Consider the following 15,767-nt stretch of genomic DNA (forward strand, 5'->3'; position numbering starts at 1 on the left):
TGACGTTATGCAAACTGCTCTCTGAGTTAATGTTGCTGGAAATAGTATATCTGAAATATGCATAAGCAAACAAGTGTAATACTGTATAGAGTGAGACAATGCACATACTTGTTTCTCAACAATGTCCTTTTCTTCACTTTAGAAAGCAGTAGACATGCTTTTGGATAATGAAGATAAAATTTCTGTGAGTATAAAAAGTTATTGGAGTAGTTTTCCATGTTCTTGCCCATGTTACCCATGCTTTGAGTTTTGTGAATCTGATGTTCAACACAGCTTGCTAAGCTGTTGCTTTTAATTTGTTTTTCTTTCAGATTGACAGAGTTGTTGAAGAATTAGAAAACAGGCCTGAGCTACAGCATGTGGTAAGCATTTCTATATTCTTTTGGTTTCTCTTTGAGATGAATAAATTCTTTCCTGGGGCACTCTCCTGACGCATCTTTTATAGATGTGGTTATCTTGTCAGTGTGCACGTGACACAGAAATCTCATTGATCGCCATAAGCCAAGGTGGCTGCTTTTGCTAATCCAGTTTTAACATGGCATTAGCATTTATAAAACAGTAAAACAGCTTTTAAATGTATGTGTGGGTAATGTTGCTCTTTATTGGGTAACATACGATGAGCTCTCCCTCATGGTGTTACAGGTGCAGGTCTTCCCTGGGCAGCTACTTTTGCTTGCTCGTAGCTCKTTTTTCCTACCCGAAAATAGGTCTGGACAGTGAGTACAACTCTGAAGCACATTTTTCTGCTTCACCAAGGCAGTGAATTCCTTGGGTTTCTGGAGCTGCAGCTTCCATAGGATTGTTCTTGTTTGTGCATAATTACGGTATTGATGTAAGACTGTGGTTCCCTGTTGCTATTTGTGAGAGCACCTCTAGTTTGAAAGTGTTGCCTGTGGAATATGTAATATGCAGCCATGGTGTCAGGCTGCATATGGGGGAGGAAGGGCAGTTTGGTGCTGTGTACAAGTGGGGCTCAGGGCATCGATCTCATGGAGCCAGTGGGGTTATGTAAAAGAGCATTGATTTTAGCAAGCAGCCCTAGGAAGCGCAGTCTGTAGCCCCAGAGCTTTGCAGAGTCTTACAGAGCTGGTTTTGGAGGCTGCTGTGATGAGGATACTTCAGAAAAAAAATGTAAAATTAATCTTCGGAATTAGCATTTAATATCTGTGCCTGCCATGCTCGTAAGAAGGTTCCTGAGCAGGACTGCTGCATTGGCCAGATAGCATTATATCAATGTTTTGAGTTCTCCCTCTCTCTTTTCTAATTCCTAGTATTTGCACAAGCTTTTCAAAAGAGACCACCATAAAGGACAGCGATATCATGAGAAGCAGATCAGCCTTTATGCTGAATATGATCGTCCAAATCTATTGCCCTTTCTCAGGGACAGCACACACTGCCCGCTAGAAAAGGTAAGACCCACGATCTAAACACACTTCCCACAATTTTTAAGTCTGCGCCTTGTATTAACTATAAACTTTTGGGTCTGCTACTGCCCTCTGCTGCCAAAAGAAGGAATATTTTGAGTTTGTGATGGACACACAGGTTTGTTTTGCAGACTGACGTGATACAGTCTTCCCTGAGCTCACAGGGTTGAAGAACATGAGGATGTTGTAACACAGACAAGCTGAACTGATGTTGGATGCACACCTTCAGTCTAGCACCAGTTCAGATTGGGCACTGGGTTTTGCTTGCAAAAAAATCAAGAATCATTTCACCAAATGTACTGGTAGCTAGAGTTAGCTGTCAAAAACTGAATAGCTGTAACTGAAGGCGAGTGAGTGTTTTTATCTTTGGATCTTAAAGTCCTAAATTTCAAGGGATTAAGCCATGTAACACTCTCTAAGCCAGCAGAGCTGAAAATATCTTTTTATTGTACTTTCAAGTAGACAAAATATTCTAGAGTGCCATGTCTCCACCTTCTTTAACATTTCTACCTTGCACACCTTCTGCTTCTTCGAAACAAACAAAAAAAAAAAAAATTAAAAGGTCTGGGGTTTTTTTTTCCTTCTCTTATTTGAACTTCAATGAATTCATTGGAAATTTAAGTTTTCCCCTTCAACTTCATCACTATCTTATTCTGTGTATTTGGTGCTGTTAACATCTGCTCTGCTGTGCCTTTCTGGAAGCCGTCCTCTCAGTGTGCAGGTTCAATGATGACACCGATGGAATATTTTTCAGAGTAACATCAAATGCTTCAGTTCACCTAGCTGACATTCTAAGCAGCTGGTGCCATTCCTAGTGCCACCCTTTGCTTGCTCCTGTCAATTGTCAACCTTCTTCTTTTTTGTGCAGCAGCAGGAGACCCTGGAAAATACTTTGTCAGGGCTGCAGTCTTGTTCTTTGTGCAACTGCTGCACAAAACAAGATGGTCTCYGTGTTCTTTTTAGGCTTTAAGCCTGAAAAGTTTTCAGCCACAGACTTCTGCCYATGTTTGCTTACTTCATTTTTAGCTCTGTACTTCTCCATCTAGGTTTCTGTATTATTAGAGTGATCACAGTTGTTTCACATGTAAAAACTATAATGATGGTGCAAGTAGCTCACCTGCTTATGGTGAGTAGTACGGAAAAGTGCAGTGTGTAAATGATGCCAATGAACTTTTGGAGTGGGTGATGCCACAGTGACTGAGGTGAGAAAAAAGAAACTGATGTTAGAGAGAGAGCCATTTTAACCACAGTTAGTGTGGTTAAATATCTTTCCATAAGAAAGAAGCTAAGGAAGGCAGGAAGGACATCASCACTATCTGTACATAACAGACTTACTGAATTTCCCATCACTAGTCATTTTGTGGATAATCTTTTTTACCATGCATATACAGTAATGTGCATTTTTTGCAACAATCTTTGTTCTAAGGAAGTAAAAACAGAAACATAATGTACAAGGTACCATTTTTTTCATTTGTATTAGGCAGATTCCAGTACAATGTCTAACAGAAAACATCCTTTAAAAGTTTTCTGATGATTATAATGCAGTGTTATTCAAATATAGTGTAACAAATATTTTATCAAATAAATTGAGAGAAGTGTATGTATATTCCCTGTTTTCCTCTAGAGGGAGCATGAAGTTCAGTAACATGTAACACTTGAGATAGACTGAAAACCCAGTCATTTGTTCTTTAATTTCTCAGTGGAGGTAAAAAGTTGACTGTCACCTGTGCTCATCTATTCTTTTATTTATTGTGTTATGTGTTTGTCAGCTTTGTACAGACTTTGAAAATGCCTGTGGTATCTGAAGTCTTTAAACCAAATTTGGGAGAGAAGCTTCCTGTTTATTCTTTCATACCTGGGCAAGGTTGTTCATTCCCTCGTGTTCTGGGTTGTCCTCAGAGGTTTATAGCCAACCTCGTGTCACAAGTGAGTGAATGTCAAGGTGCCCTGCATCCCTAGAGGTCTCCAGAGAGCCCTTCTAGAGGAAGAAGGTTTTGACAGCAGAAAGTCTTAATGCTTTGGGATTAACCAACTTTTGGAAATAGAAGAAAAATTGTCAGCAGATTAGAGATTGGCATAATTTGGACTGAAACATTCGGACTGTCCCTAGATACATTAAAGCCTGGAGAGAAAAAAATAATAAAAGCCTTTGCATTTCTCCTTTTAATGAATGTCAGAGGACCTGACAGTGCATATCAAGGCAGCTGTGATCCCATCAAAATGAGTAATGCRTCCTCATGAAGAAGTAACTTTTAGCCTTTTGTAGCATTTGTCACAACGTGTGCTACCTGTATGCTCTTTCCCWCCTCACTCCTCTTAAATTCCAGGCTCTTGAGATCTGTCAACAGAGGAACTTCGTAGAAGAGACTGTGTATCTCCTGAGTGAGTAACTATGCCTGTGTTGAACTTCAACTTTTAATCTTGTCATAAAGTTTAGTCTGGGAAAAATGGGATGCATTGTCTGCTATTACCTAACCAAATAACATGATTTAGAAAATAGAACAAAGCATTGGGCTGTTTATAATGTCTTTTAACTCAAATAACAAAAGTTATTGGGCTTTTGTGCTTCTGTTTGCTTGTTTGTTTGTTTTGTGAGGTTTGTTTGTTTGTTTTGATGGGAGAAGGGCTGGTTGGTTTTGTTGGCAGGAGAGTTGGGATTTTGGTCTTATTTGATCTTATTTGTTTGAGACGGGGGGAGACCACAATCTGCTAGAGGAGAGAGAGGAAAAAAAGGAGTTTGGCATKACTCTACTTAAAAAATTGCACACAGCTTCCACTATTCCTTCCTCTTCCACCCTTTCATTTTCCATGGAGCTAAGTGTCTGGGCACACTTTGCATGTGCACATRCATATGCACACGTTCTGTTGTTACCCGAGATGTTGCTGCAGTTCTGCTTGCCCCCTTCATATGGCTAACACATAGTTAAGAAAGACTTCAGGWCCCAGTTCAGTGATGTTCTGCAAGCCTGTGTTCAGGCTTTGCTCACAAGTAAATGAGATTAGATTTGTGTCCGGTCGTTACTTTGAGGCAACTTCACACTTTTAATTCTCCTGTGGAAAGGAAAATGCAAACTTTCTCCATAGGTATCAGTGCTCAGTGCTTTAGGGTTCCTAATCACTTAACTGACTTCTTGTCCTTCTAGGCAGAATGGGGAACAGCCGCAGTGCCTTGAAGATGATAATGGAAGAACTGCATGATGTGGATAAGGCTATTGAGTTTGCCAAGGAGCAAGATGACGGGGAACTTTGGGAGGACCTCATCTTATATTCTATTGACAAACCACGTAAGCAGGATAGTTTCCCAGCAGTCTTGTGTGTGTATTTTTGGGGGGAATGCAGATGCAGGRTTGAATTATCTGCTTGTCTGCTAGAGAAGGCCCTTATGGAGGGGCTGGGATGTGTTCTGATTTGTGGAGCACAACATAGCTGTCCTGCTGGGCTTAAGATCTTTCAGTAAGGCAACATTTGGGCTTGCTACAGAATAAGTCCTTAGGCATTTAATATTTGATTAAGTTGTATACAATTATGTCTCTAAAATTAATGAGAAAACCATGCTTTTAGGTTGACAGAATACACAGTTACATTTCAGATACCCCCAGAACTCAGTCTGCAGGCTTGATGAAGATGTGTATTCTGTTTACTGCAGCTATTTTCTTGTTTTGCCCTTCTCCSATGAAGTAAAGTGACTGTGCAGTTTCCTCTCTATGGAACAAAGAGAAAATCTGTAATTGTTGTTGTGTTTTGCCCTTCACTCTAGATACAAACATCTACTAAAATTCAGACAAATACTGACAGAATCTCTTAAGCAACATCCACTTTGTTCAGGAGTCAGATTCAGAGCTCATACGACTAAGAAAAAGAAGAGAAATAGTTTAGCTTTCTACTTGGAAGCTTTTTGCCCTGTTTTGAGGCTTTAAAATCAAGTCCTCCTTTCTGGAGGATTGAATATCTTCTRTAATTAGCATGAGGATGTATATCTTTTCATCACTAGACCACTAATTCTATCAAGAAGAGGTAACCAGGATCCATTACTGCATTGTAAGCATGATGTTTACCTGACCAACAGAAACTCCTACATGAAAGCAATTCGTCACTAAGAATGAGTCTGATTAGTGCAATTAGTGATGTATCTTTAGAGCCAAAGAGAATCAACACCTGTACATTTCTGTCAGCCCTGTTTGCCTTATGCAAAGAAATTCAAGTGATCTTCCTCAGTTTTGGGAGATGACGAATAAATATAATTTTAAGGTTCCTCCTCCTAATATTTCAGGCTTCTTGAATTTTTACTTTTAAAAGGCTTCTTGAAATTTTACTTTTAAAACCTGGAATAAAAAAAGGATGTTCATGTAGCAAAGTTCATCTGATGGCTCTGTTTGCTTGAGTACTCCTTTGTACTGAATTGAAATGCATTATTTCCTTGGGTTTTTCATAACTTACTCTGCATATTCTGGCATCCTTTTTCAGGATACCTCAGAAATTGTGTGAATTGCATCCTTCTTCCTTCCCTAAAAGCTTATATTCAAGTAATATAATTTCAAGAAACTTATAAAGGGTTTGTCAGWGTTCTCTTTTAGTGCTGACTGCTACAGAATGAGCCATTTTCCGAGTTGTCAGTAAAACATCCTTTCACCTGGTGTTTTCCTGGATATTTTTTTCTTATTTTTTTATCCTTTGTTTTTTGCAGCTTTTATTACTGGTTTGTTGAACAATATTGGAACGCATGTTGATCCCATCCTTTTGATCCACCGAATTAAGGAAGGCATGGAGATTCCTAATTTGAGAGACTCCCTAGTGAAAATTCTTCAGGACTACAACTTGCAGGTAAATTCACATTCTTTCTATGATAGGATTTTCAGGGAGACAGCAAAACTGCTTTGCCTCTGAAAAACACAACACCCAGCCATCATGAAGGTTGGTTCATTTTGCTAGGTCTTCTGTGATTCTGTCAGTGTTAGTAGATACAAGACTTTGACAAGAGGAGTAGAAATACATCAAGACTCTAGGAGTCTCTTCTCTTGATAGTTTCAAGAACCTCTAAATTTCTTCCATGCTGTCATGAACTTGGTGGATAAGTGGAACTCGAATGACCTTGGGTGATTTGACTTATCTTACACTGTCGGCCTGTTCTACATCAGAAAGCTTCTYTGACTGCTTTTTTTATTCCAAGTTTCATAGATGAGGAAGCAGAACATAAAGGTGCACATGCAAAGCCAAGCACCAGGTTTTAGAGCCATAGTTAGGTGTCATATATTAAACAAAAGATTATAAACTTGTAAGCTGAATTTCTTATGTGTGACTGTTGTGCAGACTCTAGTGACATTTATGCATATTTTTTAAAGGGGTTGCTTACTGGCTTATGGCAGTTCTTACTCCACTCTCATTGCACAGATCCATGCAGTTCCCTAAGTGACTGGTTTTGTTGCATGTTTTAAGATTTTGCAAGAGGTTTACCCACCTTGAAGGTAGCAGTGGAGAGAGTTGCACTGCCTACCTATAATCTCTGTGCTGTCTAAGAGGATCCACACTTGAGTTCTCCAAAGCACTGCTCTGTGAGAAAGGACATAGAGCAGTTTAAATGATCCCAGTGCAATGATGTAGAATCCAAGTAAACATAGTCCTGTAAGTAGMTAAAACTGCAATTTGCTGAATCTCATAAACATTTTTTTTCATTTGCTCTTACTTTTGGACATTGCAGCAAGCAGATAGGCTTGATAGTTGTCCTTAAGGTCACAGCAGCTATGCACAAAGGCAAAAAAGAAAACACTGTGCAGAGGTGCATGAGCCAGGASTGCAGGTTAAGGCAGAACTTATTCCTTGGTCTGCTTAAGGTAAAATCTGTGCTGATCTTTTCACATCATCAGCTCTAAAAGCACACTCTGTCTGCAGCAATGCTGTTTAATTGCAGCCTCCTCTTGCAAGCCCTGATAAAATGAATAAGATTTTTATGCTGATATAAGTAGGCAAATGCAAAATTTCCATTCTAATCCTATCTTTCCTTAGCAATAAGCATTGCATTAAATGTGATTTTATATAACAGTTGGGAATTAAAAGCACATCTTTGACACCCTTTGACTTCCTTTATCCCCTTTTAAACAAAGCTTTATATCCCAGCAGAATCAACTGAACCAAATTGAACGACTGCCAGGATATGCCAGGTGTGGCTTACCACGCGGCATGAGGGAATGCCAGAGGGGCTTCTGCTAATGTAACAATCCCTTGCAACTGCTTTGTCTCTGGGGTGGGTAATGCAAGTGTCTCTTGGTGCTGGCGTGGGGCAGGCTGATTCAGTGCAGCAGTTACGGCCTGTCCATTGCACTGCCCCGGCTGTAGCCTCGGCACCTCTGAGCTTACCTCAGCTCCCAGGGAATGGGATTAACTCCTGTACAGAAGTGTAGGTGAATCCCTGTGCACCAGCAGGCATAGCCGTAACTGACARTTAAATATTCTGTTGGGTAAAAATAAAATTTGGATTATGTGAGTGCTTCTTCTTTGCTCCTAGTCCATCTTTTCAAATATGCTTCAAATCTGATCCTGCCATGGCTTTACAAGCACAGTCTAGTAAGTTGCCTGTTGATACCCACTCTTATTTTCCCACTTCAGGAAATGCAGTTTTGCATGAACCTAGAGCCGAGCATGGGCTTGGCTTAATATTTTATAAACAGARAAAGATTTAAGCACTGGCTGGACTGCTTTAAAATATTGGCTTCAAAGCTCTGAGTTAAGAGGTTCAGAATGGTTTTTCTTTCCCTCAAGGATCATGGTTTTTGTAATACTTTCTTCCCCACGTCCTTTGCTATCATCTAAGTAATTAGAACCACAATGGATAACTGAGCAACACTTGCTTATTACAAATTTGATAAAGAATTTTAATTACTGCTGAAGTAATACTGACTTCAGTGTCTGTATGCAGTAACACCCATAGGCAAGAAAGTTGCAAAGACCAAGTTCCAGGTGTCTACATTTTATCAGGATTGTTTATCAAGTGAAGTGTAGACTAAACCTTTTAAATCACGTTGCATCTGACTCACAAAATCTAGCTCTTCAGTGCCATGTAATTATAGCTAAAATGGGTTCCAGACTACTTCCTTTGATTTATAAACTTGCAAAGATGTGTTGTCTTAAGGAGGGATGTGCTTGCTTATTAGGAATGACATATTCCTGGAGCATTGCTTATTTAACAGCAAGAACATTTTCAACATAATTAAATACCAAATTTAATCACTGACACACTAAGCAAATCACTGACACACTAAGCAAACTGCATCAACCCATATTGATATCCTGACAAAAGTTCCATAATTTTCATCTTTAACACTTGCCTTTAAAAGTGTTTTCAAAGACACAAAATCAAACTCAGCTTCATCTATGTGCACTTGAAAATATGTTGCCAGTGTGACCATAAAACTGGTTTTCATATTTATTTGCCTGAGAGCACCAGGCAGCTATCTTGTCTTTTAACAGTYTGGTAGCAGTCCTTGAATGCTTTTATTCTGCAAGTGTATTTTTCTGMTGGGAAAAAAATAAAATAAAAAAAGGCCATGAAGCCCAAGCATACTTTTGCAATAGTAAAGCACTATAAAAGTGTAGATWTGTTTTTTGTTAGTGAGTATAGTGTGTTTAGATTAGCAACACTGACCTGTTTTGAGCTTTTTGAATGAAGCAAATACAAACCGTGCAGGCTTGATAGGCACCAGAGCAGTGTAATTCAGATGTGCTTCTGGTGGCCCCGTTGGAGACGATGCCACTTGGGCAGAGCCTCCGTTTCCATTGGGGCTTCACCAGTGCAGTTGGCTTAGAAAATTTCTACCTTAGCACAATAATGACAGTAATACTCTTATTTGAACATTATAGCACCATCAGTATTTACCAGTGTTTCTATCCAATGTATAAATAAAACCTACTGTTTTGCAATGAAACATTTTGCAATGAAACATTGTTTTTCTGTAACCTCTTTTGGACTGGAATTCCTCATTTTTGCAACTGTTTGATATGAACTAAGAATTAAGACCTACTTTGTGAAATGTGCCCTCAGTCTTTGTGTTTTCCTTTTACATTCCCTGGAAGTGAAGTTGAAAAGAATAGGAAATGAGTCACACACGTCTAAGTCTCCGATACCTGATTAAGCAAGTAGCCTTAACTTGTGAATAAAGGATGGAGGAGCTGTGCTGAGTGCAAGATTTTTAATTGTCCTACAGGTCTGTAGTTTTTAAAGAATTACAGCACATATATATCTAGCAGAAAAGGCTAACAAGAAAATCACTTTATTTGCACGCACCTTTTTCAGTTTTGAATCTGTTGCATTTTACGAATTTTTAAAGTAGAAGTCTTTTCAACTTTGGGGTATCCTTGTATAATCACTCGAATAATGAGAAGTTATGTAGATACCTCGCTCATTTCAGAAAGAAATGTTGAATTTTTCACTCTTTTTTATGACAATTAGGAACCATTCTTCAAATTAGAAGAACTCAGGGTTATTATTTCAATTATAAGATTTAATTCTTTCAAGTCTTTTTCCTAGTTTTTGCATAAAAAAGCAATCTGTTTGGCCGTCATATGTCTAGGTTTTATGGATAGCTATTCTGCTCAGATACTGACATATTAAATTGAACTTGATGTGAACCTGCAGTAGCTCTCTGGTGTATARTGAGCAGAGGTTATGAGGGGGACAATCCCACTGCTGAGGTGCTGAACACTGTTTAAAACAGCCAGTGGAAAAAGAGTGGATTTTTAATTTTTTGTGCTGAATATGAACAAGCTGCTGTTCAGACCCCTGAGAAGCAGTGCGGGGCTTGTGGCCATCCGGGAGCTGGGTGTAATGGCTAAAGATCAAGGGCCTTTAATTGTGGTTGTGCACTTGGAAGCATTTTGTTAACTGCCCTTGAGATATTTGCGCTCATTTGAGTGTGAAGCAGCATCAAGGCCTGAATTTATTCTCACTTCTTTGGGATATACTCTTTAAACAAAGCACCTTTTACCTAAACATGGAATTATTCATGAACTTATGTTAAATGCAATTAGCTGAGAACTTCCTCCCTAGATGGGATGAGGTCGTCTGTGCCCAAGTCATTATGTATCTTTTTCATAAAATTTGCCATTTAGGTTTTTCTGAATCAGGCAGATTCAGAAAGATGAGGCCGTGCAACTGTCCTGGCAAAAAGCAACTGGCATTTTTCTATACTCAGGAAAAAAAAAAATCTAATCAGATTTTTTTTGTCTTTCTCTTTTGTCCTTAGATAAAGTTGAAAGAAAAAAAAGAAACCCACAACCATTCAGCTCCTAAGATTATTGCAGATGAAAATGATAAATTTGCTACCGTTTTTAGAAAACATTTAGAGCTGCATGCGGTTTCTTCTTCTTCTTCTTTCTATATTTTGATAAACTTGCCCTGTGTTACTGAAATGGAGATGTTTTTGCAGTTCTGCCTCCTTAGGCTTAATCAACCAGTGTTCTGTATAATTTGATGCCCTAGGCTTCAGGCTAGTGTTTCACAACATTGGCATGTCATTGTCTAATGAAAAATATTAAATAAGTAGAAAGAGAGAGGAGATTTTTGTCAAGAAAGAACAAATGATGGACCTTTGGTWAATGCACATAATGCCCATAAAAGGAAAAATTTATGTTAGAASAAAACTATGGGCTAAGTCTGTAAGTCGACAAAAAGCCATGAGGAAAAGAATGTTTTTCTCCAGTTCTTTTTGCCCGTCTCACACAACTATTGCATCTTTCAGTTGAGCTTAGCTGGTACCTTCCACATATTTCCCTTCAAAAAATTTTAAGTATCTGATATGGGTAACTTTGTCTTGTTTATTGTTTATACTCTTTACACCAATTTACTTGGGGGAGAGGGAAATCCCCATTACCCATTAAAGGCCTTTGAATTCACAGAATTACCTTCATGTACTGTGTGTCTTTTTATTRCTCTCAGTAAGCCTGTAATATATTTAGCCCAAAGAGGTAAACAAGCATACCTTGGAGTGGTACTTTTATGGTCTCTTCTGGATTGGAAACTAATGGTGAGAGACACTGTAAAAAATGCCTCACTTGTATTTTGTTAAGAAAAGCTCATAGCAAGGATGGCAAGTGATAACTTAGTGCTGGACATAGTGGTGAAAATGATTCCTCTGTCCCTCCTTTTTTGTTCCCAGCATGAAAGTAGAATAGCTCCAAAAGGCTAAAACATTCCTTATTTCCTCATGTTAACCCCAGCCCGGAGGGACTTGCCTGTGTAGTTGATATGTCCATCTATCCCAAGTCTTCTCTGTTTGTGGTCTTTGCACGACAGATCCTGCTGCGGGAAGGTTGCAAGAAGATCCTTGTTGCTGACTCTCTCTCCTTACTGAAGAAAATGCACCGAACCCAGATGAAGGGCGTTCTGGTGGATGGTGGGTACTGAGGAAATGTGGTAACCTTCAAGGTTTTGAAGCTGTCTCCTTGATTTGGAGACCTGGGCCATGTGCAGGTCCACTTTGGAAGTTGCTCAAAATCCTGAGTATTCCCCCTTGCAGAGGAAGCACTTGGGTCTCTCAAGGGCCAGTCCCAAGCTGCAGCTCTTCATCTTGACCTGCCCCTCCTCAGCCATTAATTTTGCCAGTTTTGCATATTGCAAGTTGCCTATAAAGGTGAAAAATGCTAAGTGCTAACAAAGATACTCAGATGATAATCATCTGCGACCAAAGCAAAAGCTAAAAGATAGTTTTTAGAAAYAACTGAAGTATTTTCCAAAGCCCTAATGATGCACATGAGCAGTTACATAATTCACAAGAGGTATGTGTTAGTACTAAAAGGCAAGAGTTGATGGAAAGACATACCAGAAATCAGCTGCTTACACTTTCTTGCTTTCTAATGTGTTTGCYAAGTGCCTGTGCAGCTCTCAGCTTTGGCAGTCCAGCTGCTGAGGTTCTGCCCTTACCACAGTAAGGGAGTCTAATTGCTCCCTCTCACGTTGCTCTTTAATTTTAGTCTCCCACATCAGATATTTTAAGTAAATACTTTGAGACCAAAATCCATTTCTTTAATAGCAATATGTTGATGCCTCATATAAATGAAACATATACTTTGTTCACAAAATAGTTATGAGGTTTTTTTGCTTTTGTTTTTCCCAGAGGAGAATATCTGTGAATCATGCCTTTCTCCAATACTTCCTTCAGGTAGGATGTTCTTCCAGAAGAGARAGAGATTTGTCCTTGTTTTTAGAGGAAATGCCATTTATTATTATTCATGGAAATGCCATTGGTTAATGCCATAGAATTGCCTTATAAATTTCAGTCTGTTGTGCACAGTTTGTGTATGATCCCTAACATGGAAGTGGAGTCTAATTACAACTTTTGTGTTGAAGTAAACCTACATGCACACCACCAAAAAACCCCAAGCCTCCCTTCGAGGCAATATTAAAAGATAACTATGCTTTTATCACACATGAAGACCAGAGCAGAGCCTGAGTGATGGGAAACCTGGCAGAACTGACTGCGCCAGTGCCTTGGTTGCCTCTGTAGAGCGATTGGGAGCCAAGGACTCGAACGTGGATGATGGATATGTAATGATGAGTGAGATGGTAATTCTTGGAAAAGGTGGTTGTTCTAAGTAGGCTTCTAGTTGGGATAAATATTTGCAAAACAAAAGGCCCATTCCTCTCATAAATGCAAGTTTCTTGCTAACCTCTCTTCAGAATGACTGAATTATATGGGTTTAGATTACCCTGTCTCTCCCAAAATTCACTATGTAGCACATACTATCAATGCTGGCAGTCCCATGAAYGGAAAACATCACTCTACAAATGACYTAGAATAATATGAAAATAAATGATCTAGAATAATATGAAAATAAAACAGGCTGAAAKATACTGCCKTRTGTTTCTCCTTGCATAGYAGAAGGCAGGCATGTTCTGCTGCATGTTCTAGTGAATTCTCTCTCCCGCTGTCCCCTCGCAATGGTTTTGCCTTTTCTTTTCCCAGATGCAGCCAAGTCCTTCAGCGTGGTAGTGTTCCACTGCAGGCACATGTTTCACAAAGAGTGCCTCCCGGTGTCTAACACAGTAAGGAACTACCTGAGTGTCTCTGTCAAGGGCAAAAGGGCAAATAATTTCCTTTGGCAATCAGTGGAGAAAGCATTGGGTCTGTTTGTGAGGATACTGTGATTGTGGCAGTTCTTTGCAGTGAGATCCTGCAGTATGTGATTAGGGAAAGGGTGGCTAGCTCCAYTGCAACCAAACTACATGACTTTGGAAATGAATTGCTGCTGTTTGAGAAGTCTTTTAGCCCCTTCTGCAATCTAAATATGAAATGCGGCTTCAAGAGCTACAAGGGATATGAACTGTCTGAATTTTGTATTAATTTTCTTCCACTGAATCTCTAAAAGCATGTTAATTAAAAGCAAAAATGAAGATATTTTCTCAAGTGCATGATTTTGACATGGAAGAAAAAATGCCCATGTTTCAGAGAGTGGATACTTAAACAGCTTTGTAATTTTTTTTTTATATCTTCTTCAGGGAATCAATTATTTCAATGAAAAAAAAATTAGGTATAAGCAGATTTGATTTTAGAAATGGAAGCTTTGGAATGGTAACAAGAGTACAAAGAAAATGGAATTAAAACTTTCTGATTCTGTCTCCTTGACTGGAAATGAATATTTAGTAAAAAATAAATCTAGTGAATCAGTTGGAATGAGCAAGTAGCAAATTAAGCAAAGTGTTTACAGCCACATGCTATAGGATGCATACTCAAATACATTACCAAAAATATGGTTATCTGAGAATAATCTAAAATTATTAAAATGTATTGGCAGGAATGTAATGCCTGCACATAGCATCAGGCAGGGCTAAGCACAGGAGGTAATAATAAACACATAGGCTCATATGTGCCTTTCAGGCCAAATCCACAGCTGTTGAAAATGAGTGCAGCAAAACCCAAAGTCAGAGCTGTGGCTGCGAAAGGTGTTAGCAACTTTCATTTGTTGTTCTTGATTCTAACTTGACTACATTTCCCTAAGAGTTTCTTGTTTTCTTTTAAATATCCAGATCTCTCCTGTTCAGTTCTGCAACATCTGCAGCGCCAAACACAGAGGGCCAGGAAGCGCAATCCTGGAGATGAAGAAATAGCAGCTCTGCAACCGTCCCCACCAGCCTCCACCACCACCACTGTAAGGGTCACGTGGGCCTCTGTGTCTTCTGCTGCTCACTGTCGCTGCTGTACGTAATTCTGAGCGTGATTTAAAAGTGGTCTGTTCAAGTTATCATCTCCCACTTACCAAGCATTTTGCAGAAAGAGAAAATGTCGAGATCCCTGGAATGTCRTGCTACACAGTTCATGTTTTGCTGTTCCTCAGCTCAGGTTATTTGTTAAACAACAGAAAAGGTAAATAAAACGGGGGGAAAAAAACAGTGTGGAAATTTGTGATTGATATCACAAATGTGGAGCCCTTATCTGGAGAATGGTTAAATACTGTAGGCAAGGATGAATTGATGTGAATTCAGCTCACCAAACTACAGTCTTGTTTGTCTGTTGCTGGACCATTTAACTTGAGACCCATGTGGAGTCTGACTGCTTTCAGGTGAACTGCCTCCAGACTTGAAGCTACCTGTAATCTCCTTAATTAGCAAGTTCACTAACTGCTAATTCCACACATGGGAAATGTTGCCTTGGCTCTATTGGTTACACCTTCATCATTTGTTAGAAACTGATTATTTTGTCACTTCATCTTCATAGAGCAGCATTAAACAGATCATCTTATGTTAAACCTATCTTGAAGCTTTACGTTTCAGTGATGGCACTAGGTCTTTATACTCCTAGGCATAGTATACAACTCCACTTAAGTATCAATTAAACATCTGGGCTTTGAAAAGTAAGTTCTCCAAGAGTCTCTTCAGATGTTAGGAATTGGTTATTAACAACACAAAACAAACAAACAGAACAAAAACACATTTATTCTTAGTTTGGTCAGTGTTCTATGATGCAAAGGAGTTATCTTTCAGAAATTCTTCATAGTAATGAGAACTTTCCCTAATGTTCTCTGAAATTAAATATAAGCACTTCTTCTCAAAAAAAAAAAAATCATGTTTCAGAACTGTCAAGCTATTTTCCCCTTTTTTAATAGTGGGAGTTTTTAAGGGAAAAAGAAAGCATTGTTCCAACAGTAGATTATGAGATTTATTATGGGTTTACAGCTGATGTTCTACTGATATCATCCAGGCATTCAGCTAAGCTGGTACAGTATGTCATTTTTGTTGTCCTCCATGTAAATCTGTATACTTGATACTGGAATAAAATGTAAGCTGTGTTAGAAATACTGTTTTAATTTTCATACAGAAGWCAAAGCTATAAGTAAAAGGATGGATCTCTCAAATACATA

The 15,767-nt window shown here is 38.9% G+C and overlaps 1 protein-coding gene across 1 annotated transcript in view; it reads left to right on the top strand.

The window, feature by feature from the left end:
• Window positions 1-15,413, top strand: part of VPS41 (VPS41, HOPS complex subunit) — an 87,894-nt gene extending 72,481 nt beyond the window's left edge. The window contains exons 19-28 of the mRNA XM_026034982.1: window positions 143-184; window positions 312-362; window positions 1,272-1,409; window positions 3,752-3,806; window positions 4,568-4,708; window positions 6,109-6,245; window positions 11,707-11,806; window positions 12,527-12,571; window positions 13,376-13,455; window positions 14,437-15,413. Coding sequence (XP_025890767.1) covers window positions 143-184; window positions 312-362; window positions 1,272-1,409; window positions 3,752-3,806; window positions 4,568-4,708; window positions 6,109-6,245; window positions 11,707-11,806; window positions 12,527-12,571; window positions 13,376-13,455; window positions 14,437-14,517 — 870 coding nt within the window. The 3' untranslated portion in view covers window positions 14,518-15,413. The remainder of the gene's footprint in view (window positions 1-142; window positions 185-311; window positions 363-1,271; window positions 1,410-3,751; window positions 3,807-4,567; window positions 4,709-6,108; window positions 6,246-11,706; window positions 11,807-12,526; window positions 12,572-13,375; window positions 13,456-14,436) is intronic.
• The last annotated feature ends 354 nt before the right edge of the window (window positions 15,414-15,767 follow it).

The sequence above is a fragment of the Nothoprocta perdicaria genome, unplaced genomic scaffold (assembly GCF_003342845.1).
Source record: "Nothoprocta perdicaria isolate Ctin4 unplaced genomic scaffold, notPer1 scaffold_154, whole genome shotgun sequence".
NCBI classification, from domain to species: Eukaryota; Metazoa; Chordata; class Aves; order Tinamiformes; family Tinamidae; genus Nothoprocta; species Nothoprocta perdicaria.